This window comes from Podarcis filfolensis (assembly GCF_964270895.1).
Source record: "Podarcis filfolensis genome assembly, chromosome: 3".
NCBI classification, from domain to species: Eukaryota; Metazoa; Chordata; class Lepidosauria; order Squamata; family Lacertidae; genus Podarcis; species Podarcis filfolensis.
The window spans coordinates 116,200,630-116,228,273 of record NC_139606.1 but is presented as its reverse complement, the minus strand read 5'-3'; the positions used below and the strand labels follow the sequence as shown (position 1 = coordinate 116,228,273).

The 27,644-nt window shown below is 47.7% G+C and overlaps 1 protein-coding gene across 2 annotated transcripts in view; it reads right to left on the bottom strand.

The window, feature by feature from the left end:
* Window positions 1-21,996, bottom strand: part of FAM167A (family with sequence similarity 167 member A) — a 28,046-nt gene extending 6,050 nt beyond the window's left edge. The window contains exons 1-4 of one of the 2 annotated variants that reach the window (XM_083605591.1): window positions 21,630-21,996; window positions 10,493-10,641; window positions 7,538-7,665; window positions 2,585-3,109 (exon numbers count right to left, since the gene is read on the bottom strand). In XM_083605591.1, the coding sequence (XP_083461717.1) occupies window positions 2,585-3,034 (450 nt within the window). In that variant the 5' untranslated portion in view covers window positions 3,035-3,109; window positions 7,538-7,665; window positions 10,493-10,641; window positions 21,630-21,996. The remainder of the gene's footprint in view (window positions 1-2,584; window positions 3,110-7,537; window positions 7,666-10,492; window positions 10,642-21,629) is intronic. The other variant, XM_083605590.1, reaches the window with a different exon arrangement.
* Window positions 21,997-27,644: the final 5,648 nt, after the last annotated feature.

Sequence of the window (27,644 nt, the reverse complement as noted above, 5' to 3'; positions counted from 1 at the left end):
AAAGTGTGTTCTCCTTAAAAGAGAGCACGTGTTGCAGTGGGGTCTAGCAGGCCACCCCACTGTTGCTTGGCAGATCTGTTTGGATGGCCACAGCCTGTGATTGGGTACTTGTGTTTCTGGGGAGATTGGATGTTGCCAATTTGTGGGTTGGGCTCAAGGGTTTTAAATATTGGGCATGCAGCTTTGGGCGTCCTCTTTTGCTGCATGCACTGGATCACCTGCCCACCCTCCCTGAACTGGGAATTTTGCGCTTGATCTTGCTATGCCTGTCATGGGGTGGCCTGCTTTTGGGGCAGGGGCCTGGTAGGAATTTTGTCCATTTGGCTGATTAGCTGGAGCTATTTAGTTTTTGCCTACTGCGTAGCAAATCATCACAACTTGTAAGGTTTGCGGTTAGGCATTGGTTAAAAAATTCGTTGGTGGAGGGGTAAGTGCCTACCCCTCGAATGCTGGTGCTGCAAGGGAATTCCATTAAAGGAATCCAGGGGCTTGCCATGCTTTCGTCCAAGTCCCTGGCCTCTGGGAGCATGCAGGGAGAGGTGAGGGTCTGGTGCCCAGCTTCATTTCTCCCCAATATTGTTTTCCCTGACTGGCCTCCGCTGGAATCCAGAAGTCAGTTCTGTCCCTGGACAGATAGTCGGAACCAATGCCTAAGCAACCACTCACAGTTATGTATTTAAATAAAATTGTGGCCAAAATTATGCCAAAAACCTTAAACAAAGAATTACGTGTGATGTGTGAGTTATTGGGGTGGCTTGGGGACCTCAACACACAGTGTGTACTACTTGGCTTCAGCATGTGGGCAGCTCTCCCTGCTTCCCCTCCTTCTGCTGAATGGACCCCCCAAAGTCCTGCACCGATGGTACCACCAGCTCTGCAAAGCGGTCTCCAGGTATGCAGGGGAAAAACTGAAAATTTCCTTCTGCCTTCCTTTCTAAATTCAGCAAAGGGCCCTGGTCAGCATTTCCATTAAATCAACTTAGGCTGGCATTATAATCACAGTCTCTGTTCGGTCTCCAGGCTGCACGTAATTACAGCAGGCATTAACATCGATTGGAAGAAGAGGCACAAAACTGCTATTAAGCTATTTTGACCAAGAAAGTACAGGAAATTCAGCCAACGGAGCAGGTGATTTTCTCTAGGACAGCATCACCCGTCTCCTCTTCATTGCGGGGGGGGGGGGAGAGTGCTTGGGCCATAGCTCAGTGGTTAGTGCACCCACATTGCATACAGAAGGTTCAAGCTTCAATTTCTGGCATCTCCAGCCAGGGCTGGGACTGGGAGACCACCTGCTTTAAAACCCTGAAAATCCACTGCTATTCATAGAACCATAGAATATTAGAGTGGGAAAGGGATCCAAGGGTCATCTAGACCAACCCCCTGCAATGCAGGAATTTCAGCTAAAGCATCCATGACAGGCGGCCATCCAACCTCTGTTAAAAATTCTCCAAGGAAGGAGAGTCCACCATCTTCCGAGGAAGTCAATGTCACAATGCCTGCAGTGCCACATCGGTTTGCAATGTTTTTATTTATTTAAAAGTCCTCATGGAAATTCAATGGCGTTTGATCAGGATGTTAGACAAGATGAACTCCAAGATCCCTCTCAATTATACAAGATTCCATGAATTCATGAGCTATGATCCCTCTCCAGATTTAATTATTTTTAAGCAACATTGTTGAGGTTATCTCTTTTCTTTTCTTTTATAGTGGCAAAATAAGCAGGTGAGAGAAGAAGACCCCCCCCCAAAAAAAAAACACAGCACAAATGAGCCGAATGTTGGGCAGGGGAGCTCAGAGACAGAGTGAACTTTCATTGCAATCTCCAGGTCAGAAGGAGTTCCTTAAATGCTGCTGGAAGGAGTATATAAAGTTATGTATGCCAGCTAGCTTACTGCATAAAGGACGGAGAATAATAAAAGAAGGAACAATAGAGGGAAAGGAACAAGAAGGAAGAGGGGGGGAAATGGAACAAAAAAAAGTTCAGACTGTAAGCTCATTGAGAGCAGAGGCCTATTTTTGTTTTTCCTTTCCTTACGGAATGATGGTTCTGCATGTATAAACGAACAAAGGGAAAGAGGAAAGAAAGAAAGAAAGAAAGAAAGAAAGAAAGAAAGAAAGAAAGAAAGAAAGAAAGAGTTGTGTGTTTTCTGTGAATAATTGTGACTAAAGAGAGGTGAGATTTTTCTTCTTCCCTTAGGGTGAAATCCAGCGCACACACATAAGAAAGTAGACCCACTGAAGTCAGAGGAACATGCAACACTTCGAAGCTGTCACTATTTGAGGGTGATATTTAATCACATGCCAGCAAGTTCAGGCTGAACACATTGCTGATGGGGAGGCCTTGTGCAACAAACCTGTTTCCCCAAGAGGTCAGACTTTTTGCAATAAGGAAAGTGCTGCGGTAAGTGCAGGATAACACTGGTTTCGACACCAAGCCGTCTAACTTCCCCACAAACAAATCAGAACAGAATAGCCAGCATCGTCTAACCTCCCTGCAAAGAAATCAGGGCGAATGCTCAATAAACAGGTCGTCAGGAAGCAACGCATTTAAAAGGTTAATAAACATCAACAGGAACCAACTTACCAGTTCTTTCCTGAGCCAGTTTAGAGCCTCATCAATATTTCCAAAGCCACTGATTTTCTTCTGGGTCATCACCGGAACTTGCGCTTTCAAAGAGCCTCCATTGATATGAACTTGCACCTCTGTTAAAGGAACGCTTTCCCCCATTGGTTTCTCATCCCGGCTGGCTTCTGCAGAAGGCTCCGGGTGGCTTTTCCATGCAATCCCCTCCAGCTGGGCCTTCCACTCCAAATAGGAGGGTCTCCTCGTCTCCAGCCTCAGTTTCTCCGTCAGAGCTTTCAGGTTCCGCAAGTGGTCGTCAGGAGGAGCGCCTCCTCCCGTCTCAGGATCTGCACCGTCCAACATTTCTTCTATCTCAATCTTAGGAGCAGACACCTTACTTTCCGGCAGAATGCCATCAACATCCATCAAGAGGTTAGCAGAGGGCTCCAATATCCAGGCAAGACCATCCATGCAGTGATCAGTTGCTCCAAATTTCCTTTGCTCAGAAGTTGGGACTCAGCCGCTCAGTCCAACACGGGACACCATCTAAGCAGGAACACAAAGGCACATTGTTGGTTTTCAGCTGCAAATTGTCAAGTGGGGAGAAGGGGGAGGAACGGACGAGCAACCAGAACTTCCTTATATGACCTGAACTTGAGAAAAATGGAAGTGAAAGCCTTCAGCCTAAACCGTCTCTCTAAGAGACTTCGCCCCGGCTGTGTGGTGATGTTCTCGGGCAAGAGCAAACAAGCTTTCTCTAGCTTTCCCACAGAAGGCTTTTCCTGCTGCAGAGAGAGACCTGTCAGGCACCATGCTCAGGGCGAAGAAACGGATTACTAAGGATGAGGTCAGAGGGAGAGAAGAGCGGGAGAAATACTGTAGCAGAGTGTTACACAATTAATAAACCCTTATCTTGTTACCGTACTTGACACAATCTCAGCTTTGCATTGCTGAGCCTTGCTACCTGGGAGGCAAGGAAGGGCTGGTCTAATGGCTTATGGGAGCCCACCCACGAAAGCGATTAACAGGTGCAGGTCTTTATTTATTTCTTCATACTTCAAGCCTGCCCTGAGAGCGCAGGGAAACTAATATGGCACAATAACTCTATTTACTTTAATGGAACAACGGCATTCTTGCGGCGTTGCCAAGAAGGAAGATTGCATTCCAGAGGTCTGGGGAAACAAAAGGGTTGTGCACCTTGTGCTGAAATGAGGCTAAGATGGGGGACATTTGAGAGGGAGTTCCAGAGCTGGGGTGGGGGGCCATCACCAAGAATGCCCTGTCTCATGTTGTGGGCCGTTCAACCAAAGCTGTACCCAGAGGGAAAGTGGGGCATCTCCACAGATGTTAATATTGTGGGGAGGCAGTTTGGGAGAAAGCCACTTCTGCCCTGCAGAGGAGGTGGGATTGCAGGCGTCACGGCCCAGCCCCCGCATGATTGGGGGAATCCCCGGTTGCGTCACCCCGTGGCCAGCCAATCGGCTGGCTTGGGGGGCGTGGCCCACCCGATTTAAACTCAGGCGCGGCCAGGGATCTCCCTCTTTTCCCACATACCAGCCACTTGGTTTTCGCCTACCTCATAGCAAGTCGTCACAACTTTCTTAGTATTTGCGGTTAGGCATTGGTATTGTTTTGTAGATGGAAGAGGGGAGGAAGCGCCATCACCTGCCCCACATATTGAAGGGTAGTCCGATAAAGGATTCCAGGGGGCGTGGCCCTGTCCGAAGCCTGGGGAGGTGAGGGCCTAAGGCACGCCCCCTATTGGTGACCCAGGGGGAGTTCCTAGTTGATGTGCATCAGCAGGACTCCCCCTAATGGTGTTTAACCCTTCCCAGACTTCAAGCGGACGGGCTGAAGCCGGATAGTCTGTTAGGACCAATGCCTAAGCCATTACCACTCATCACCTGTAACCAATAAAGTTGTGGCCATATTTAGCCCATTAACCTTAAATAATTGTGTCATGTGTTTTTATTTCCACTGGGGGGGACAGGAACTCGCCATGCAAAGTATGAGCAGGTTTAACGGTGTGGGATGCTCACTACCTGAGGGAAAGCACTTGTGAGGAGCCTGGATCCGTTTTTGTGTGCTGCTGCCTACCAGATCCAGCATACATAGGGTGAAGAGCCGTCCAAAGCAGTGCCTCAACTCAGAATCCTGGGGTCCCCCTGTGTGATGGCCTGGGAATCTGATTCAGAGGCTGAACTGGAGGACTCCCAGCCTGCACAGGAGTCCCCGCCTCCGGGGCAGGGGCTTGAATCTGAAGGGCCTGCACCTGTGCCAGATCCTCAGAAGCAGACACCTGATGTATCCGCTCTGGCTCCGGAGGTGATCAAGGTCCCATTGCCTGCAGGTGCTCCTCTCCCAGCCCTCTCAGGGGAAGGTGAGGTTGCCTCTGGGTCCAGTAACCCTCCAGCCTCTCCTGAGCTACAGAGGCTCAGGGCAGAGAGGCCGAGGGAACTAAGTTCTCTCAGGAGGAGTGCTCGCCTTAAGGCCGGGAGAGGCAGGTCACCTGTGGACCGGGGCCGCCCTAGGCCTCAGAGGAGATAAAGGCCAGTCAGCCCAGTCCCAGGTTGCAGGAGCAACATCGTTGGTTACCTGTTCCTGCTGGCACCCTGTCCTGCTTTCTGCCCGAGTTCCTGACCACACCCGACTCCCTACCTTGGACCCCAGTTCAGCCTCGGACCATGCCGCACGGTAACCCCCTGGGACCAACACACCCTGTTTGCTCTGCTAGCACCATGTCACTCACTGCAGACCCCGGCCATCAAGTCCAAGCTCCCACAGCTGTTGACCCATATGTACCACCATCAGCTACAGCAGTAGAGGGCAGGGGGGCAGGAGTGGAATGAGCCCATGTAGAAATACAATCAGTCAGTCAAGCCCTAACTGGAGATGCTGGGGATTGAACCTGGGACCTTCTGCATGCCAAGCAGATGCTCTACCCATGAGCAACACAGCAAGGTGCCTTTTACTGAATCAGATCATTGGTCCACCTAGCTCATTAATGTCAATGGCAGCAGGTCTAAGATTTCAGATGGGGAGACTTTTCCCAGCCCTACCTGGAGATTCTGGGGACTGATCCTGGGACATTCTACAAGCAAAGCGGTTGCCCTACCAGAGTAGACCCTCCACATGTCCCTATTTGCCAGGGACAGTCCTGGATTTACAGAAGCCCTCCTGGTTTCTGATTCGATCCCTGAATGTCCTGATTTTCCTTAGGACGTCTCTATTTTCAATGGAGAAATGTTGGAGGGTATGGTAGGAAGTCCCTATTTTCGTTGGGGAAATGTTGGAGGAGATGTCTCTATTTTCAATGGAGAACAGTTGTAGGGTATTGAATAGGACATCCCTATTTTCATTGAAGAAATGTTGGAAGGACATTCCTATTTTCATACAATCCCCAAGCCATCTGAGGTTTTTTTAATGTTTAATGTTTCATTAAGTTCATTAAGACAATAAAGGTATTATTATTATTATTATTATTATTATTATTATTATTATTATTAGCATCATCATCAACATTAAATAGGACACCCCTCATCGGAGAAATGTTGGAGGATATGCTCGAGAAGCAGGCTGAACAGAGAACTAAAATCAGCTGGTTAGGAGAAGAGAGAAGGGGGAGGCCCAGCAGATCCACCTTCTCATTCCTCCTGAGCAGCCTTACCAACATTGAGGTCTATGAGGATCCTCAGGACTGGGAACGGAGGAGAAAAACCAGCCACGGCTTCTGGCAACCCTCTTTTTCTTTTGTGTTGGGTCTAGGAATATGGGACGCGGGTGGCGCTGTGGGTAAAACCTCAGCGCCTAGGGCTTGCCGATCGCATGGTTGGCGGTTCGAATCCCCGCGGCGGGGTGAGCTCCCATCTTTCGGTCCCAGCTCCTGCCCACCTAGCAGTTCGAAAGCACCCCTAAGTGCAAGTAGATAAATAGGGACCGCTTTATAGCGGGAAGGTAAACGGCGTTTCCGTGTGCTGCGCTGGTGCAGGCTCGCCAGCTGCAGCTTCGTCACGCTGGCCACGTGACCTGGAAGTGTCTCCGGACAGCGCTGGCCCCTGGCCTCTTAAGTGAGATGGGTGCACAACCCTAGAGTCGGACACGACTGGCCCGTACGGGCAGGGGTACCTTTACCTTTACTTTAGGAATTGTTGCTGCATTGCTTCTGTGGACAATTTGCTTCATGTTTCCTCCTCTGGATGCTTGCGGGCTATGATTCATTCCACTCCAGGGTGGGGTGAGAGAGAAAGGTGTTCAGCTGCTCAGAAGCCACAGACAGTCTGTTGGCACACCAAGTGGGTTGGCTGCCCCACGTAAGAGATGGGGTGGGAACCGTTACTATGACGCTTGATTGTGTTATCTATCTCTGTTCACAAATATATGCCTTTTTATGTACGTTTCAGGGACGCGAGTGGCTCCGTGGGTTAAACCACAGAGCCTAGGACTTGCCGATCAGAAGGTTGGTGGTTCGAATCCCCGCGATGGGGTGAGCTCCCGTTGCTCGGTCCCTGCTCCTGCCAACCTAGCAATTCAAAAGCACGTCAAAGTGCAAGTAGATAAATAGGTACCACTCTGGCGGGAAGATAAACGGCGTTACCGTGCACTGCTCTGGTTCACCAGAAGAGGCTCAGTCATGCTGGCGACATGACCTGGAAGCTGTACGCCAACTCCCTCGGCCAATAAAGCGAGATGAGCACCACAACCCCAGAGTCGGCCATGACGGGACCTAATGGTCGGGAGTCCCTTACTTTTACTGTTATGCACATTTCATCCTAGAATGTGTGTTGCTTTGCTGGAGAACTGCATTGCAAAATTCAGAGTAGTGCTGGTTTTGAAGGATAGCTGTGTTTCAGTTAGTGGGTCATTTTAGAAAGTGTGAATTAATATCTTAATATTGTGTGTGTGTGCGTGTTTACCCAGGTATTTGGTATTAAACTGGTATTCTTATTTTTTGTCATTGTTGTTCTGCTTGCTTACCTTACAACAGAATTGTTAATTTGTTGTTTATTCAGCTTATTCATATTATTTTGCTAATTTTGTGCATTGCTTTGTTTTTATGACTTGATTCCCTGCTCTGGGATTGAAACAATTCAGCGCAGAGCAGGCTTTAAAACTGTAAATAATATAAATAAATAAATTAAGAGAGCTGGATTTGAATCTCACCTTTACCACATATATCAACAAAAACAAAAACAGTGTTGCCTTCCCCTGTGCCCCAAATTTATCTGAACGGGAAAGAGAGAAATAGAAATGTGACTTTCTCCAAAATGACACAATTAGATCTGGTGCTGGATTCAGAAACAGTTCAGGCTTCTTCTTCTAAGGGTTCGATGTAAAGCAAAACCAACTTTTTGTCCACCTGGGAACGTGGCCAAAAATGAACTCTTGGAACGACCTCATGCAAACGCATTAAAATGTAATTTGAGTTATTGGGTAATTGTCCAGCCTGCTGAACGCTTGCTGGGAATTCATACAATTCCGACACCAAATCTGTAATTATTCTGGGGGAATCTTTTCACAGAAAGAATTCTATTGAAAAACAAATCTTTATAGAGAACACAGGTCTACTTTCTCCTCAACGTCGCTATTGTTTTGGGGGCAGATGCTCTAAATGGGATGTTGATAAAAGGTATTCACAGAGAGAGAAGAAAGTGAATCTCTGGCTCCCTTGTGCCTGTTAATTGGGCATTTGTTTCATTTTTTGGAGAGTAGGCAAATAATACGGGTAGATAATTTGAGACTCTTGTCTTAATAAACACATCTAAAGGAGAGAGGTGATGCTAAGGCCATTGCAAACCAAAACACTTCCATCCTTCAAAACCCATCTGAATTTTCAATGCAGTTTTTCAGGCAGGTAATGGGTACAAAAATGTACACACTGGGCTCAAGAGAGACAGTGTGCTGCAGTGGTTAGAGAGTCGGACTAGCACCTGGGAGACCAGGGTTCCAATCCTCACTTGGCCATCAAGGTCACTGGGTGACCTTGGGCCAGTTATAGTCTCTCAGTCTAACCTACCTCACAGGGTGGTTGTGGAGGTTAAATAGGGAATAGGAGAAGCATTTTTGCCATCATTTAATTCCTTGGAGAAATAAGTGGGATATAAATGCAATCAATCAAGTGTGCATAAAGATGCGTATAATGACAAAAGAAGAAATAAAAGAAGCTATGGGCAAGCAATTAAAAATCACACAGCATCTAGCACAGTGAATACAGCTGCTACAATAGGCAGAAGAAGAAAATCAAATGCCTGTGTCGAAACTCCAAGCAGGACCCCATCACAAGAACAAAACTCTCGCCTCCTGTGGGTTCCAGCAACTGGTTTTCAGAAATCAGGTCCTCCTTTAAAGAGGGCACATGTTGCGGTGAGACCTGGCAACCTATCCCTGTGTTGTGGGTGGGTACTTTTGGATAGCCACAACACCCGATTGGTAGCCCCTTGATGCAGGGTTCAATCAGGCCAATGGGACTCAAGCTAAACAGATCAAGGGACCTATTTATGCCCATGCACGTGACCCAGAGCTTCCTCTTTTGATGCGTGCATTCGGAACACCCACCCACCTCTCCCTATATTTAGTGCTTGCACACTTGACCTTGTATGTCATCTGTATGTCATTGGGACAGGGGCACAGCAAGAATTTTCCCCACTTGGCTGATTGGCTGTTGCCATTTGGGTTTATCCTGCCGCGTAGCAAATCTTCACAACTTGTAAGGTTGTGGATAGGTTCTGGTTCAGGTGATAGGGATGGGAGAACGCTCTCGCCATCCCTATGTGAAGGGTATTCTGTTAAAGGAATCCAGGGACTCAATGGTTTGGTCAACCCCTGTGAAGGGGTTGTGCCCGTGCCTGAGTCCAGGGGGACAATTGGGTGGCGGAGTTAGCCCGTTCCCGGCTTTCTGTTTATCCAGGTGTTCACCCTTGGTTGCCCTATGCTGGAACCCTGGGTCAGCGCTACCTGCATGGCAGGGAGTTAGTCGAACCAGAGCCTATGCAACCATTCACTTGCTGTAATCAATAAAGTTGTGGCCTACATTCTGCCAAAAACCAAACAAAAATTTGAGACTGGTCTGAATTTATTTAAGGGGGAGGGTGGCGCTGTGGGTTAAACCACAGAGCCTAGGACTTGCCGATCAGAAGGTCGGCGGTTCGAATCCCCGCGACGAGGTGAGCTCCCGTTGCTCGGTCCCTGCTCCTGCCAACCTAGCAGTTCGAAAGCACGTCAAAGTGCAAGTAGATAAATAGGTACCCCTCCGGCGGGAAGGTAAACGGCATTTCCGTGCGCTGCTCTGGTTCGCCAGAAGCGGCTTGGTCATGCTGGCCACATGGTCCGGAAGCTGTACGCTGGCTCCCTCGGCCAATAAAGCGAGATGAACGCCGCAACCCCAGAGTCGGCCACGACTGGACCTAATGGTCAGGGGTCCCTTTACCTTTACCTTAAAGGTCTAAACATGCAATGTTGATGCCTCCAATCGTGGAAGCAGAGCATGCCTGGAAATGCTGGGACTTAAACCTGGGATTTTCTGCATTCAGTGCAGATGTTGTTCCTTGGATTGTTTTCAGTCTGCCTGGTGAACAGAAGGCTGGACTAGAAAAGACTTTGGTCTGTTCCATCTTTGATGTTCTAACGTCTGTAACGTCTGTAAACAGGGAAGACTACAAAGCCCAGCCGCTTTTATTTTTAGCAGCACTTCGGGGTTATTTACTTCCTTCTCAGACATTGGCTGCACCAGTCCAAAATGATGGCTGCACCTATGACCTTTGACTTAGGGAGGCCCATCACCATGGTTACTGTGAATCTATCTAGAGGGAGATCTTCTTAATCAAGGGGAGCAGTTTAGCAAGGGCCATAAATGCAACTGGCTCTTCATGCAGGGAATTTGTTTCCCCCTCTCCCTCCCTCCACCATAATTCATAAGCTGAGGCAGAGGTGAACGGGACTTACCTGTCTCCAGCTTGCCTTTTCTTTGTAATGTTTGGAGGCAAACCAGCGAGATTCTCTTCGAGGAAAGAGCGTTCATGTATCCAAGAGGACTGCAGTCAGCCTTGAAAGTCCCTCCAGCTAGAGGAGAGGTTAACTGCCATCTGTGTGATAAAAATATATTGAGCAATCAATTAAAGCCACCAGGAAGAAATATGTCAGCCTGGAAATTTACAGAGAGAGAGAGAGAGAGAGAGAGAGAGAGAGAGAGAGAGAGAGAGAGAGAACTTAACTTCAAAAAGTCCCAGGGCTGATTCTCACAAGTGAGTCAACATCACAATGTATTTTCATTTTAATGCAAATAGTAATGATTGTTATTATTTGCATTTATCTGTCACAACAGAAAATGTCTCAGAGCAACACTGGATTCCTGGTGAGGCAGTTTACCATTTGAACCACACTACCACCCATATAGGGACGTGGATGGCGCTGTGGTCTAAACCACTGAGCCTTGGGCTTGCTGATCAAAAGATCAGCGGTTCAAATCCCCGTGACGGGCTGAGCTCCTGTTTTTGTTTTTTTACCGGTTTTTAATTTAATTTAATTTAATTACCTGTTGCGGGAAGGTAAATGGCGTTTCCGTGCACTGCTCTGGTGTCAGTGTTCCATTGCTCCAGAAGCGGCTTAGTCATGCTGGTCACATGATCCAAAAAAACTGTCCGCAGAGCGGACAAACGCCAGCTCCTGTAAAGTGAGATGAGTGCTGCAACTCCAGAGTTGTTCACGACTGGACTTAACTGTCAGGGGTCCCTTTACCTTTACCACCCATGTATGCTTTGCTGTGGAAGGGTCAATCTCGATTTAGGAGTGTGGTGAAGGAATTGCATGCCGGTGTCCCCACCAAGAAATGTCTTGGAGTTCTCTAGGAGATGATCTATCCAGGTGGGGCTGCCTACCTGTCAATCACCTGACGTCCCAATGGCATCAAGTGACCTGGTTTGGCCCACACAGCTTGGAATCAACCAGCATGGACAAAGGCACAGTGCTTTTCAAGTGCTGATGACCAGAGCAGTTGGCTTGGCCTCTCGGACTCAATGGGGATACATTTAACGGGTGTGTCTAACACCAACATCTTCCCCAAAAGAACAGAAGTAAGTAACACGATAGCCAATTGATTAGGATTAGCATGACAGCAATCCTAACTCCTGTGCATCGTTTCCTGTGAGTAAGCTTCCTTGACCTCAGTGGTGCTTACTTCTCGTTGCATAGGTTCAAGATGTGGAAGACATTGAACTTTAATGAAAGGTCATCGGCTGACCGAAATGGCTTTTAATTAGAAACGCAGTTTTGCAAAGACCTGCTGCCCTTGAAATGGCTATTGTGAAGCAGAAACCTCATTAAAAAAGGAGACGAATCTGGCCTCTGCTTTGTTATATTTCTCATTCTCTGACTCTCTTTACGGCTACAGTAAAAGGTCACGAGCAAACTTGAAAGCCTTGCTATCACCCCTTTCACTTGCTGGAGCAATGAAGGACCACCAATTGCCCTTGTGCTCCAGCAGATCACATAATCACTGAAGAGCACAAGAGCACTCTCCTCTCCTAGCTGGTTAGAGCATGGTGCTGATAATGGCAAGGTTGCAGGATCATTCGCCATATGAGACAGCTGCTTATTCCTGCTTATTCCTGCATCGAAGGGGGCTGGACTAGAGTCCCTTCCAACTCTACAATTTTATGGTTCCTGTGATAGAGGAGATGTTTGCAAGGAGTAGCAGAGTCATCTTCAACCTTGCGGAATTGGATTATGGGATCTTCATTGCTTGCACCACACAGAGATTGTAATGCGCATCCTACTCTTGTGTAGGACCCTGGTAGAGACACATGCCCGACCGGCATGTTCTCTCCCTCCTGGTCAATCATTCGGGAGCTTCAAAAGCTTTCTTCAGCCCGAACATCACAGTGACTGATACCAAGAAGCATCAGCACACTTAGGAATCCGCAGAGTATTCGCAGTTTGCATAACAGACATCAGTAGCATAGCATTTTGGCTAATCTACTTTATTTACATCTAATACACTCGGAGCATTCTGCCTAGCTCCTTCCTCTTTCTCATCAGACAGCAAAGAGAAAGAAACAAAGGACAATAGTCCCACTTTCCGGAACACAGTAGTACAAAACATCCCGTCTCCGTCTTCTTCCCACACTGTGGAATGAAACATACACCGTCATGTGATAGACAGCAATCTCATGACTGCAAACACGGAGCAGGAATCCCAACAGATATAACCCCCCTGCCTACCTCTGTAGAAAACTAACGGCTTTGCTAGAACATTCTGATGCCGCAAGCTCATTCTTTAATCAAGTACCTCAAAGTGCATAAGTGGACGGTGTTTGCATTATTACAGTGGAGAGGTATTTAAGTATATACTTAAGCAATTAGCATTCCTTTGCAGCTTGAAGGAGCTCCCGTTACATAGTTCACATATAGTCACCCAACTTTTTAAAAAGTCACAAGCAGCCCTACTCATAACCAGGAAGCATTTTAAGAAAAGAAAAGGAAAGAGAATGTTAAGGATGTTTGCAAGGAGTGGCTGCATCAGGTGCAGATCAGAAATCCAGATAAGGGCGGCATAATGCAAGCTGTTATGAAAAGATTCCAGCCACAAAGCCGGCAGATTTCAGGATCTTCCCTGACCAGATATGAAGAAGTTCTAAGCCCTTTGTTGACAAGGTCCTTCTGTACCCTAGAGAAATTCAACCCCTTCTTAGAGGCGTTGGATGGAGTTCCAGAACCAAAGCCAAGTATGATCTTTGCATTCCTCCCAGTTCTTTGGAGTAAAATGAGGCGACTTTAGCCGAAGAGGAGGCATGGCTCATTACCCTGAGAGAGTTGGAAAACATCCATTGCACCTGTGCAGAGCATGTCAGTATGTGAAGGGAGGGACATTTAATCTATAAGATCCTGCACACCCCAGAAAGCAACAGGCTTTGACAGTAAATGGGGAGAGATGCAATTTGGGTGTTCAGAGCAACAACTGCCAGGAGGTCCTATGCATGAGTAGGAGTCTGGCAGAGACACATGCCCTCCTTGTTGTTTGTTCGGGAGATTCAAAAGCTTTCTCCAGCCCAAACATCACAGTGTCTGATACCAAGAGACATCAGCACACTTCAGGATCAGCAGAGTATAGGCAGTCAGCATTCAGACTCAGTAGCACAGGTTTTGGCTATATGTTTATTTACATATACACACTTGGAGCATGGTAACTCAGCTCCTTCCTCTTCAGCATCAGACAGCAAAGAGAAAGAACAGAGGACAAATGTCCTACATCACAGAAACACAGTAATAGAAACATCCTGCCTCTGTCACTTCCCACAATGTGGAATGAAAACATACACCGTCATGTGATAAAAACAATCCCATGACTGCAACACGGGGAATGAATCCTAACAACCTCATTCACACGACCCAAGTGCCCCATATCACACAAGTAGCCAAAATTGTGGAAACCTTTTGGGGGAAAGTGTATTTGTGAGGTTTGATTGCTCGTAACACCACTTTTCTTTGAAGTAAAACCATAAAATTATATATCAATGGAAAGATCATGTAATGAAGAATGTAATGCAACAAAGGTTGTTCAATTATCTGTGTTCTATCAAAAGTTATAGCCAAATAACTAGAAAAAGGAGGCACGACTTGCTTAGGTTGATATGTAGTAGCTTTCCTCCATTTGAATGTAGCCAGTGAGCATGAGCGTTTAGAGAGCCAATCAGGTGTTATGAGCCATCAAACCTCGGAAATACACTTTTTCTAAAAGGTTTCTACAATTTTGGCCACTAAGTGTATTGGCAAAGCAGCATTGGTTCAAAGTGTGCCCATGCTGAGTAAGGGTCAGACTATCTATCTCTCGATCCATTCATGAAATTTACAATAACACAGGGAGTTGACTTTTTTTGGAGTCTGACCTGGAGATGAAAGAGATAGATGCTGCATGGACAGCATGTGATCTGCCACTGAGCTATGGCCCATAAAAGCCCATAAAAGGTAAACCAATAACATAGGTAAAGGTAAAGGGACCCCTGAACATTAGGTCCAGTCGTGGCCGACTCTGGGGTTGCGGCACTCATCTCGCTTTATTGGTCATGTGGTCAGCATGACTAAGCCGCTTCTGGCCAGAGCAGCGCACGGAAATGCCGTTTACCTTCCTGCCGGAGCGGTACCTTTTTATCTACTTGCACTTTGACGTGCTTTCGAACTGCTAGGTTGGCAGGAGCAGGGACCGAGCAACGGGAGCTCACCCCGTCGCGGGGATTCGAACCACCGACCTTCTGATCAGCAAGTCCTAGGCTCTGTGGTTTAACCCACAGTGTCACCCGCGTACCTAATATATGCACACTTCTTCAGATACACTGGAACAGAAGTCACCAGACCCTTATATATAGTGAAGAAGTGTGCATGCACACAAAAGCTCATACCAATAACAAACTTAGTTGGTCTCTAAGGTGCTACTGGAAGGAATTTTTTTTTATTTTGTTTCAACTATGGCAGACCAACACGGCTGCAACCTGCAACCAAATCCCTTTACTGTTCCTCATAAAGCTTGGTTTCCAAACCTTTGATCATTTTGGTTGCCCTTCTGCACATGGTTCAGCTTGTCAATATCCTTCTTAAACTGTGGAACCAGAGCTGGGCAGAGGACTCCAGGTGTGGTCTGACCAAGGCAGAATGGGGTAGAACTATCACTTCTCCTGACCTGGACAACTAGACTCTTGTTGATGCATTTGTTGAATCGCGTTAGCTTTTTTTTTTTTTGCCTTTTTGTTGACTATAATTTCAGTTTCAATTACAGTAATTATTTCTATGTGTGCATCTATGCAGATGCAAATAATCCTTTCATGTGTGAGAGTGAGGCATACTTTTGGCAAGTGTTTATCCTAAAATAGCCTGTGCTGTTAGATGGCAGCTTCCTATAAATGACTTAGAGACCATGTCTCCAAACAATATTGATTCCTTTTGGAAATGTACTATATTTAGTGTACTCTCAGACACTAAATGGAGGAGGAGGAGAAGAAGAAGAAGTTATTTGTACCCCGCCCATTTGGCTAGGTTTCCCCAGCCACTCTGGGCGGCTTCCAACAAAGATTAAAAATACATTAAAATGTCACACATTAAAAACTTCCCTAAAGAGGGCTGCCTTCAGATGTCTTCTAAATGTCAGGTAGTTGTTTATCTCTTTGACATCTGATGGGAGGGCGTTCCACAGGACGGGTGCCACTACCAAGAAGGCCCTCTGCCTGGTTCCCTATAGCTTTGCTTCTCGCAATAAGGGAACCACCAGAAGGCCCTCGGGTGGAGATGCTCCTTCAGGTATACTGGACTGAGGCCGTTTAGGCTTTCTCCCTTCTGTTCATGGGGGGTTTTTTTTATAAAAAAAGGATAAATTTTTATTTTATTTCGTTTTATTGACAGGAGCCACACCTGGGAGGCAGTGGGTTTCCTACATCAAGCTTCAGGACTTTCTCTGTGGCAACTTTGCATTGATAAACGTTGCCATAGTGATCAGCGAAGAGATGGCCAGCAAGCTTTGAAGCCACGGGGAGCAACGAGGCTCTTCAAAAAAGAAAAGAATAAAAACATCTTCCACAGCCACAATTTCTTTCCTGTCCTTCAGTGGCAAGGGGAAAAACAAGCGAGGGGTTGTTGGGCTGTGTGGAAGAAAACTGGGTGCCAGTTTGAAAAGAGATTTTAATTTTTTTTTGCTTTATAGGAACTGTGATGCATGGGTAATTCTACCCCCCACTCCCTCCAAATACTTGCCTACATTTGGAGGATGGAAACAGGCAAATGGAATGGCTGATGGGAGTTGTAGTTCAGCAACAACTCTGGAGAGCCAAAGGTGCCCCACTTGATTTAGGCCCTAAAACTTTTTTGGGGGATAGAAACAGGGGCGGAGGAAGGGGGCAGCGGGGGCGGTTCGACCTGGGTGTCACCACTGAGGGGGGTGACAAATGCCGGGCAGCACTCACCACGGGGCCTGTAGCGTGCCCGAGCCACGTGACTCTCCTGGGAGAGACATTGTGCTGGGCCCGGGGGTAACCTGAGCAACGTGGTCCAAGTCCAGTCCCGAATCCAAGGGTTCCCTGAGGAGTCAGTCCTACAGGGCCAAGGCAGGACATGAGGCAGGAAACCAGGCAAGGTCAGGCACAGGATCACAGGCAGGTTCTGGCCAACAGCAACATTGCTCCCACAACCTGGGACGGGGTCCAGCAGCCTTTTATCTCTGTCGGGGTAATGGCTGATCCTGATCCCCCGGTGACTCATCTCCCTGTCTCGCCAGAAGGTGAGCACTCCTCCTGTGAGTACTCAGGTCTTTCCTTCTCTCAGACCTCAGTCTCTGCAGCTCAGGAGACGTCGGTGGGTTACTAAACCCAGGGGCCGCCTCAGCCTCCCCTGACCCAGCCGGTAGAAGAAGAGTTTGGATTTGATATCCCGCCTTTCACTCCCTTTCAGGGGTCTCAAAGCAGCTAACAATCTCCTTTCCCTTCCTCCCCCACAACAAACACTCTGTGAGGTGAGTGGGGCTGAGAGACTTCAAAGAAGTGTGACTGGCCCAAGGTCACCCAGCAGCTGCATGTGGAGGAGCGGAGACGCGAACCCGGTTCCCCAGATTACGTGACTACCGCTCTTAACCACTACACCACACTGGCTCTCGGTAGTGGAGCAGCTGTAAGTGATGGCCCAGCTGAAGGCAACAAGGTAATCCCTGCATCTGGAGCCAGGGCAGGCTCAGGCCCCTGACTTGGCCCAGTTGGTGCTTGTTGCAGGGGAACCTGTGCAGACTGGGACTCTTCAGAATCAGGTCCCAGACTAGGTTCAGCTGCCGCCAGAGGCAAAGGGTCCGGTGCGGACTGAGACTCCTCTGGCTCTGAGTCCGAGCCCGAGTCCCAGGCCATCACAGACGCAGTGGCTTGGGTGTCCGCAGGCTTCACGCTGCCCAAATAGTCTGCCTGCCACCTCCCCCCAGCTGTAGGGCGGCTGAGTGGGAGGAGGCAGGCAGACTCCTCAGAGGACCCACAGTACGTTCTGTCCAGCTCACCCCACCCCTGGGCGCAGGGCGCACCCAATCTGCTTGCTCCACCGCTGGGCAGAAATGGCCTGCCACGGACTAGCCACCCCTGGCTCCGGTTCTGCATGGACACAGTGCTAAGTAACCATTCAATAGACCAGGCTTCCTCAACCTTGGCCCTCCAGATATTTTGGGACTACAATTCCCATCATCCCTGACCACTGGTCCTGCTAGCTAGGGATCATGGGAGTTGTAGGCCAAAAACATCTGGATGGCTGAGGTTGAGGAAGCCTGCAGTAGACTGTCATCCATATCAGACCTATGCCAAGGGCCAAGGATTGATCAAGGCCCCAGAGCCCCCTTTAAAAATAAACCCCCAACAACTTGGAATTCCAGTTCTTATCAGCATGAGGCCATCATTTCGATTTCCTATCACGCCGCTAAATATTTGATGTAAAAAAAAGGATAAGAAAATTCGCAGGAACAAATTCATTCCAGCCCTGCTGAGAGTCCTTAGCGTTTGCTGACAACAGGATGCAATTTTCTAGTGCTTTTGCAGAAGGAGGTTGAGAAATTGCAGAACAGCATTTTTCCACCTTCCCAAAGCTGTGCATTGCAAAAAAAAAAAAAAAGGAACACCCTGCTCATTTAAATGGATGCATGGACGTGAGCCTGCAAATGGGTAAACAAATATAGGAGCTAAGCCAATGAATAATAAATGGGAGATTCATATTATATCAGCGCATTATGCCCTTGGGGAAATCTGTCCCAGGGTCTGTTTGCTTGACCCTTGGTGGTGGGTGGGGGTGTTGTCACATGGTGCTAAGATTGCCAGAATTTTAACTCAAGAAATCCAGCATTTCTAGGCATGTGTGATGTACTGGTCAGAGTGCTGGACAAGGATTGGGGAGACTCAGGTTCAAATCCCACCGCAGTCATGAAGCTCACAGGTTGACCTTGGGACTAGACTGTCTTTCAACCTATCCTACCTTGCATGGTTGTTGTGGGCAAAAAAAGGGAGTAGAGAATGATGAATGTTGCCTTGAACTCCTTGGTTGAATTATAATAATTGCCTTGTTTTTCAACATCTACATGCAGCCGCTGGGAGAGATCATCAGGAGGTTTGGGCTGGGTGTTCATCAGTATGCGGATGATACCCAGCTCTAGCTCTCTTTCAAATCAGAACCAGTGAAGGCGGTGAAGGTCCTGTGTGAGTGTCTGGAGGCAATTGGAGGATGGATGGTGGCTAACAGATTGAGGTTGAATCCTGACAAGACAGAAGTACTGTTTCGGGGAGACAGGAGGCGGGCGGGTGGGGGGGCTCCCTGGTCCTGAATGGGGTAACCGTGCCCCTGAAGGAGCAGGCGCGCAGCCTGGGAGTCATTCTGGACTCACAGCTGTCCATGGAGGCACAGGTTAATTCTGTGTCTGGGGCAGCTGTCTACCAGGCTCCATCTGGTACGCAGGCTGAGACCCTATCTGCCCGCAGACTGTCTCACCAGAGTGGTGCATGCTCTAGTTATCTCTCACTTGGACTACTGCAATGCGCTCTATGTGGGGCTACCTTTGAAGGTGACCCGGAAACTGCAATTAATCCAGAGTGCAGCAGCTAGACTGGTGACTGGGAGCGGCCGCCGAGACCACATAACACCGGTCTTGAAAGACCTACATTGGCTCCCAGTATGTTTCCGAGCACAATTCAAAGTGTTGGTGCTGACCTTTAAAGCCCTAAATGGCCTCGGCCCAGTATACCTGAAGGAGCATCTACACCCCCATCATTCTACCCAGACACTGAGGTCCAGCTCCGAGGGAACCAGGCAGAGGGCCTTCTCGGTAGTGGCACCCGCCCTGTGGAACGCCCTCCCACCAGATGTCAAAGAGAAGAACAACTATCAGCTTTTAGAAGACATCTGAAGGCAGCCCTCTTTAGGGAAGCTTTTAATGTTTGATTTATTATGGTATTTTAATATTTTGTTGGAAGCCGCCCAGAGTGGCTGGGGAAGCCCAGCCAGATGAGTGGGGTATAAATAAATTATTATTGTTTTGTTGTTGTTGTTGTTGTTGTTGTTGTTAGTGGCTACTGCCTTTTTAGGTAGGTACGTTTTTGAACACAGAAAAGAATCCTTTTGTGCATACAGTGGTACCTCGGGTTAAGCACTTAATTCGTTCTGGAGGTCTGTTCTTAACCTGAAACTGTTCTTAACCTGAAGCACCACTTTAGATAATGGGGCCTCCCACTGCTGCCGCGCCGCCGGAGCACGATTTCTGTTTTCATCCTGAAGCAAAGTTCTTAACCCGAAGATATTTCTGGGTTAGTGGAGTCTGTAACCTGAAGCATATGTAACCTGAAGCGTATGTAACCCGAGGTACCACTGTATTTGCAAAAATGGATCCGCCCCATTTGATAGCAAACAACAAGAGCAACAACCTCTCTTACTTTCTTTTTGGCTTCTAAAGCAGGCTTTCCAATCTTGGATCCTTAGGAGTTAGGAACTTAGGAAGGTGTCTTACATACCAACTCAGACCACTGGTTCATCTGAGCAGTGACTTTCCAGGGTCTGAGGCAGGAGATGTTCCCTACCAAGGGTTGAACCTGAGACCGTCTGCATGCCAAGCAGACCTCCTGAGCATCTTCCCCCAAGGGCTGGGATCAAAACCTGTCACTAGCTGTGGAAGAGAGCCCACCTTTTGATTGCTTTTCTTTCGCGTTTTCAAAAAGAGGATGCAGAACAGCAGACAAAAGGAGAGAGGGAGGGAGAACCCACCCATTTTATCAATGAGAACTGCGAAGGGTGTGGAACGTGAACCTTTTCAGTAAGGCTTTTGAAGATAAATAAGAGACAGGGGTGGGGAGCTGAGACTGCAATCGTATGAAAATCACAGACTCTGAGGGGATAAATTTGATCCAGTTCTCATCCAAAGGCGAACCTACAAAATTTGCACTTTTTGAAATAATATGCGGAGTCCTCTTCTCAAATTCACACTTGTGCGAATTTTGCTGTGCAATTCTCCAGGCAAGTAACAGGCATGAATGTGCATACACTGGGATCAAGCATGCATAGAAATGCACATTTTGGTGAAAACAGCATATAAAATGCATTAAAATGGGGGAAATGGTTTTGCAAAAAAAAATTAGATCAGGGTGGGGGGAAATGCACACAGAAATGTTCTCAGGTGGAGAAATTTGCACTAAAATACAGATGAATGTTCATGAGGACTAGTAGATTTTTCTCCTTACAATCAAATTCATGGGGAAATGTGGAGTACTGGATTCAAGATAGGAAGAATAAGAAAAACAGAGAGAGACCGGAATGGGTGGATCTGCCCAGCCTTCGTTCCCTCCAGCCACAGAAGCCACAGAACCCATCACATTCAGCTAGGTGCAACATGGGTTCGAACAGAATCTCACCAGCTTTTCTGCTTGCTGTATTTGTGGACACTGCTTCATTCAAACCGCTGCTCCTCATTCCACATATCCCCACAACCGGAAGGCACCTCAGCTGCTCTTACCTGAAACCTTGCGTCCTATTGTCCTTCTATCGTTGACACCACGCTTCCATGAGGTCCCTCAATACCCAATGTGTCAAGATCCGGATTTTGTCGTGCACCACTCATGACTTCTTGGCAGGGTGTGTGTGAGAGAGAGCGGTCAGAAGGAGTGCTGTTGTGGGGCTGCTCACACACCCAGCAAGCAACAGGCTCAGACATAAAGCCTGCCGTCCCTTATCAGAAGATAAGCAGAGAGACATCTATCCTAATTCCTCTAAGCAGGTTTTAGGGGACGAAGGGGCGTGTTCCTTTCTGCGGAACCGGCTGCCGAAGCTGCACTCTTGCAGTCGCAACCTTTGTGGTTTTTAGAAATATATGTATATATAGGATGAAATTGCCCTGGGGAACAAGAGGCGTAAATGTCAAAGTCTCCACCTGCTGGTAAGAGCCCTGGGGTAAGCATGGGTGCAAGAATTTGCACACCATTGATAAGGTACCGATAACATCTTCAGGAAACGATCATTCCCTGCCTCCTTTCAGGTGGTGGGTGGGATGGAAGGTGGCAGAGAAGCTGGAGAGTTAAAAATATATTAAACTTACCAGAATTTGCATGGTGTCAGGGGCATCCCCCATTAATATTCCAGTGGTGAGACTTCGATGCTTTGCTCTGCCTCTCAAAGCTCGGCTTTCTAACTTGAATATCTTCAGCTGTGCTGCTGCTGATGTTGCTTCCAGTCCTCCTCTAAACCTCCAAGTCACTGGCTGTGTCTCTCTTGGCTTTGAAAAATGTGTGTGCATCTATTTCTATTTTTTTTTCAAAGGGACTTCTCTCCCACCGTGTGTGTGTGTGTGTGTGTGTGTGGTTGCGTCAAGGCCGTTGCCTAGCTACCGCCGTACTATTCCAGTTTGAGGCTTTTCACGCCGGTATTTCTGTCCGCTGTCTCTCATTCATGCCAGCCAGCCTGGGATTCTGCCTCCCACTAAGACATAACCCTGAAGAGACCCAAAAGAGAAAAGAATGCCTCTCTTTTTTTCCCTTTTTTATCAAGTGAGGCTGGGTCCTAAGACCTGCCAGGTTTCATTCAAGATTCCTTGCATGGGGAGTTCCAGGTGCCTGGACAAAAATCATAGTCATAGAGTTGGAAAGGGACCCCCAAGGGTTCTCTAGCCCAACCCCCTGCAATGCAGGGATCACAGCTAAAGAATCCCTGACAGAGTTTTATCATATGTGATGGACTTGCGTGTCAAGGTCCCCAAGCCACCCCTAAATAAATTCACACTTCACACCATAATTTTTGTTTAAGGTTTTTGGCATAATTTTGGCCACAACTTTATTAAAATACAATCAACGTGAGTGGTTGCATAGGCATTGGTTACGACTATCTGTCCCCGCCCAGGGACAGAGCTGATATTCGCAAGCCTGCAAAGTCAGTAAGGGAAAACATTTTATGGGGAGTAGATGGAGCTGGGTACCAGGCCCTCGCCTCTCCCCAAATGCTCCCAGGGGCTCTTGCGTGGCCCTATCCCCTTTGACAGGGGTTCGGACAAGAGCATGGTGAGCCCCTGGATTCCTTTAATGGAATAACCTTGAGAGCCAGTGTGGTGTAGTGGTTAAGAGCAGCGGACTCGTAATCTGGTGAACCGGGTTCGCTTCCCCACTCCTCCACATGCAGCTGCTGGGTGACCTTGGGCTAGTCACACCTCTATGAAGTCTCTTAGCCTCACTCACCTCAAAGTGTTTGTTGCGGGGGAGGAAGGGAAAAGGAGATTGTTAGCCGCTTTGAGACTCCTTAGGGTAGTGATAAAGTGGGATATCAAATCCAAACTCTTCTTCTTCTTCAGCAGGAACAGCATTGGAGGGGCAGGAACAGCCAATCCATACCCCTCCACCAACCAATTTTTTTCTAAAACCAATGCCTAACCGCAACCTTACAAGTTGTGATGATTTGCTATGCAGTAGGCAAAAACCAAATGGCACCAGCCAGTCAGCCAAATGGACAAAATTCCTACCAGGCCCCTGCCCCAAAAGCAGACGACCCCATGACAGGCATAGCAAGGTCAAAGGCAACAAACACCCTAAAATTAGGGAGGGTGGGCAGGTGATCCGATGCACGCAGCGAAAAGAGGAAGCTCAATGCTGCACGCTTGGAATATATTCAACCCAGACTGCCAATCAAAATTGGCAACATCACACTCTTCCCAGTAACCAGAGGGGTCCAATCACACTTTGGACCAACCCAACCAACTTGCCCAGCAAAAGGGGGTGTCTGGTTAACCCCACCGCAACCCGGGCTCTCCATGAAGGAAAACTCGCTTTGTAAAGTAATCGAAAGCTATTGGGAAATAATTTGCAATGAAATGAAAAAAAAATGTTGAAGATAACTTTTGTTAAAAGACCAGGACCTTTTTTGCTAGGCATTACAGGTCAAGACTTGCCAAAAGAGTGGAAGAAACAATTCATGTACATTACAACAGCGGCTAGGATATTGTTGTTGTTGTTTAGTCGTTTAGTCGCGTCCGACTCTTCGTGACCCCATGGACGAGAGCATGCCAGGCACTCCTGTTTCCCACAGTTTGGTCAAACTCATGTTAGTAGCTTCGGGAACACTGTCCCACCATCTCGTCCTCTGTCGTCCCCTTCTCCTTGTGCCCTCCATCTTTCCCAACATCAGGGTTTTTTCCAGGGAGTCTTCTCTTCTCATGAGGTGGCCAAAGTATTGGAGCCTCAGCTTCACAATCTGTCCTTCCAGTGAGCACTCAGGGCTGACTTCCTTAAGAATGGATTTTAATTTTATCTGTCTTCTGATCCCTTTATTGTCCACTGTGTGTGTATCATTATTGTAAATGAACGTTTTCCACAATTTGATGCTCACCTCTCTCTTTTTTAACATTATGGAGTGTAAAACAGAGACTTGATTTTGCGTTTTGAGTGTGTGAGAACGCAGATCTCTAAAAATGCCCTTCTGCAGCATCCCTAAGCCCAGGCTGTCCCTGTGCAAGAGGATGATTGTCCGTAAATTGGACATCATTTAAAATGAAAACACAGTTTGGGGTGGGAATCAGCATTTCAACTGACCAGGATGTTCCATCTCCTTGACCTTCGGGTCACTGTAGCTAAATAGACAAAGTTTAGAGGCCAGTTAGAGCAGAAGGCTTTGGGGTTGGAATGTATCAAGAAATCCGACAGTGATTCTCATGCTCTGAAATGTAGGGTAGCTTCTCCCTGGAAATATCTCCCATGTGAATATTCATTTTGTTGATGTTTGCTGCTCCATCAAGGGCTTCTGGTCCAGTGTTCGAGTCTGGCTAAACATCCGGCTGAAAACATCTCTACTCTTTCCACACACAGTCCTCGTAAGGAGAGTGTCAAGCATTTTTTAACCCCCCCGCAAAAAAAAAATCTCACACGCTTCCTTTTTTTAAAAAATAATTCTCTATTGGTTTAAAGTACGGGCATACAAGCATACACTGAAGGTAAGAATAGCAAAGTTAAATACAAAAAGAAACCCTCTTCACAACATAATAGCAGGAAAGGATTTGAAAAAAGAAAAAGAAAAAGAAAGGGGGGGGGAGGGAAAAAAGCCAAAATTTTGTACAACATTATGTCCGTCAAATAAAATTTTCTGCACAAAACATCCAGTCGTTCTCATTATACTTTTTGTATTGTCATGATTTTATCGCACAGTTTTATTTTATATCCTTGCCCATACTTTCTACTAAGATATTTCTTTCATTTATTTATTGTAGTCACACATACTTCCATGTCCTGCACACATTTTACATTTCAGGCTCTCCAAGCGTCCTTATTTTCCAGGGACAGACGCGGATTTACAGAAGCCGTCCCTCTTTTCCTTAGGGTATCTCTCTTTTCATTGGAGAAATGTTGGAGGGTATGGTAAAGGTACCTCTGACCATTAGGTCCAGTCATGACCGACTCTGGGGATGCGTGCTCATCTGACTCTATAAGTCAAGGGAGCCGGCCTTTGTCCGCAGACAGCTTCTGGGTCATGTGGCCAGCATGACTAAGCCACTTCTGGCGAACCAGAGCAGCACACGGAAACGCCGTTTACCTTCCCGCCAGAGTGGTACCTATTTATCTACTTGCACTTTGAGGTGCTTTCGAACTGCTAGGTTGGCAGGAGCAGGGACCGAGCAATGGGAGCTCGCCCCGTCGCAGGGATTCGAACCGCCAACCTTCTGATCAGCAAGCCCTAGGCTCTGTGGTTTAGACCACAGCGCCACCCATGTCCCACAGTGGGTGTGGTAAGGTAAAGGTAAAGGGACCCCTGACCATTAGGTCCAGTCATGACTGACTCTGGAGTTGCGGCTTTCATCTCGCTTTATTGGCCGAGGGAGCCGGTGTACAGCTTTCGGGTCATGTGGCCAGCATGACTAAGTCGCTTCTGGCAAACCAGAGCAGCACACAGAAACGCTGTTTACCTTCCCACCAGAGCGGTACCTATTTATCTACTTGCACTTTGATGTGCTTTCCAACTGCTAGGTTGGCAGGAGCAGGGACTGAGCAACGGGAGCTCACCCCGTCGCGGAGATTCAAACCACCAACCTTCTGATCGGCAAGTCAGTGGTTTAGACCACAGTGCCACCCACATCCCACGTAGGGTATGGTAGGCCATCCCTAGTCTCGTGAGATAAATGTTGGAGGGTATGGAGTTATCCGACCCCCCACCCCAGCTGTCTGAAGGCAGCCCTGCATAGGGAAGGTTTTTTTTTAATGTTTAGTGTTTTATTGTGTTTTATATCTGTTGGAAGCAGCCCAGAGTGGCTGGGGCAACCCAGTCAGATGGGCAGGGCATAAATAGAATCATCATCATCATAATTCAGCTGTGTCATGGATTTGGGGTGGATTTAGTTCCTTTGGGGATGGGACAGACTTGAACAGGAACTCTCTCTTTTTTAAACGAACTTTCTAACCACTGGGAGACAGGGACAGACAATGGCGTCAGCAACACATCCTCAAAACTGCTTAATCAGGAAAGCCTGTCACATGACTTTAAAAAAATTTATTAATGGCTGAATGAACTGGCCTACAAAATGGAGGATGACAGAACTGTCGGAAGATGGAGGAGCAGTCACGTTTTGCAGAGGGTTTGGCTTCTGTTCTGTTCGGTGTGTCAAAATAGTTCATAAAACATGACACAAAAGGTTTCTTTGCTGACCTCTGGTGCGTATGCACATCATAGCGGGATTTCGGTTATTACAAGGAAGGTCCCCTTTTCAGAAATCTGAAGGCACGATTTTAAAAAATCTATTTTCTCTTCCTATAATGAACACTTTGACTCTGAGGTGATAAGTTCTGAATGGGAATGTGTGCAATTTTCAAGCGTGGGTGCTTTCTTTTTTTATATAAATAATAATAATCTCTGCCTTATGGCTGAAGCTGTGGACAAAATGATGTGGGCTGATTTGGGCAGAGAGGGGGTCTGGGCTTTGGCCGAGCTGGACAGAGACAGCCGCAGATCACTGTGGGTCGATTCAGGCCTTGCAGACTGATCCAGGGCTGTCGAGAGCTAGAAAGAAGAAGCTTTGCCTACATGTGGCTGTTCCCAGCAAGGAAACATGTATGCGCAGTCAAACTGAAGAGGATTGAATCCACTGGTGAGCAGACCATTCGATCCTGAAGACTGTGGGGACCGGGGGGTCTGTTTCGCCAGCATGATCTCGCATTGGAGAAGTCGATTCGAGCAAGATTATTTCCTCCGCTGTAACCCCTTCTCACCCCACAGCCGTATGTGTAAACAGGGTTTTGAAGACCCTAAACATACATTGTTTTTGAAGACCCTAAACATACATTAGGGACCCGGGTGGCGCTGTGGGTTAAACCACAGGGCCTAGGACTTGCTGATCCGAAGGTTGGCAGTTTGAATCCCCACGGCGGGGTGAGCTCCCATTGCTCAGTCCCTGCTCCTGCCAACCTAGCAGTTCGAAAGCACGCCAGTGCAAGTAGATAAATAGGTATTGCTCCAGCGGTAAGGTAAACAGCGTTTCCGTGCGCTGCTCTGGTTCGCCAGAAGCGGCTTAGTCATGCTGGCCACATGACCCGGAAGCTGTACGCCGGCTCCCTCGGCCAATAAAGCGAGATGAGCGCCGCAACCCCAGAGTCGGCCACGACTGGACCTAATGGCCAGGGGTCCCTTTACCTTTTTAAACATACATTGGACCTACCCCCAAATTGAATCAGTGCCAGATCCGGTCAGGTGTTCAACCCAGGTTGTGTGGTGGGGGCAATTCAGGGCCCAGGATGGCGTCAACGGCTGGTTCAAGCAAGTGAACCTGACCTCAGGACCAGATCCGGCCATCTATGAATGAAGATGTGGCCACGTCCGGGAGGGAAGTAGCAGGTCGAAAATAGAATTTGGACCGTAAACCTGAAAGTAGTATGTCATAGCCCACTGAGGCTTCATGGGGAAGCTTCGTTTTTCCACCGAAGTGGCCACAAGTCTAACATTAGCTCAGAGCAAACAGCGTGGCTGAGTTATTGGCCCCAGGACTCTAGAGAGCAGCAGCCCCTCTTGAGCGCTTTGTTCTGATGTTGTCGGCAGGAAACCACTAACAGAAGTCAACTGACAAAGCCGAGATGCCTTATTAGAGTGTTTC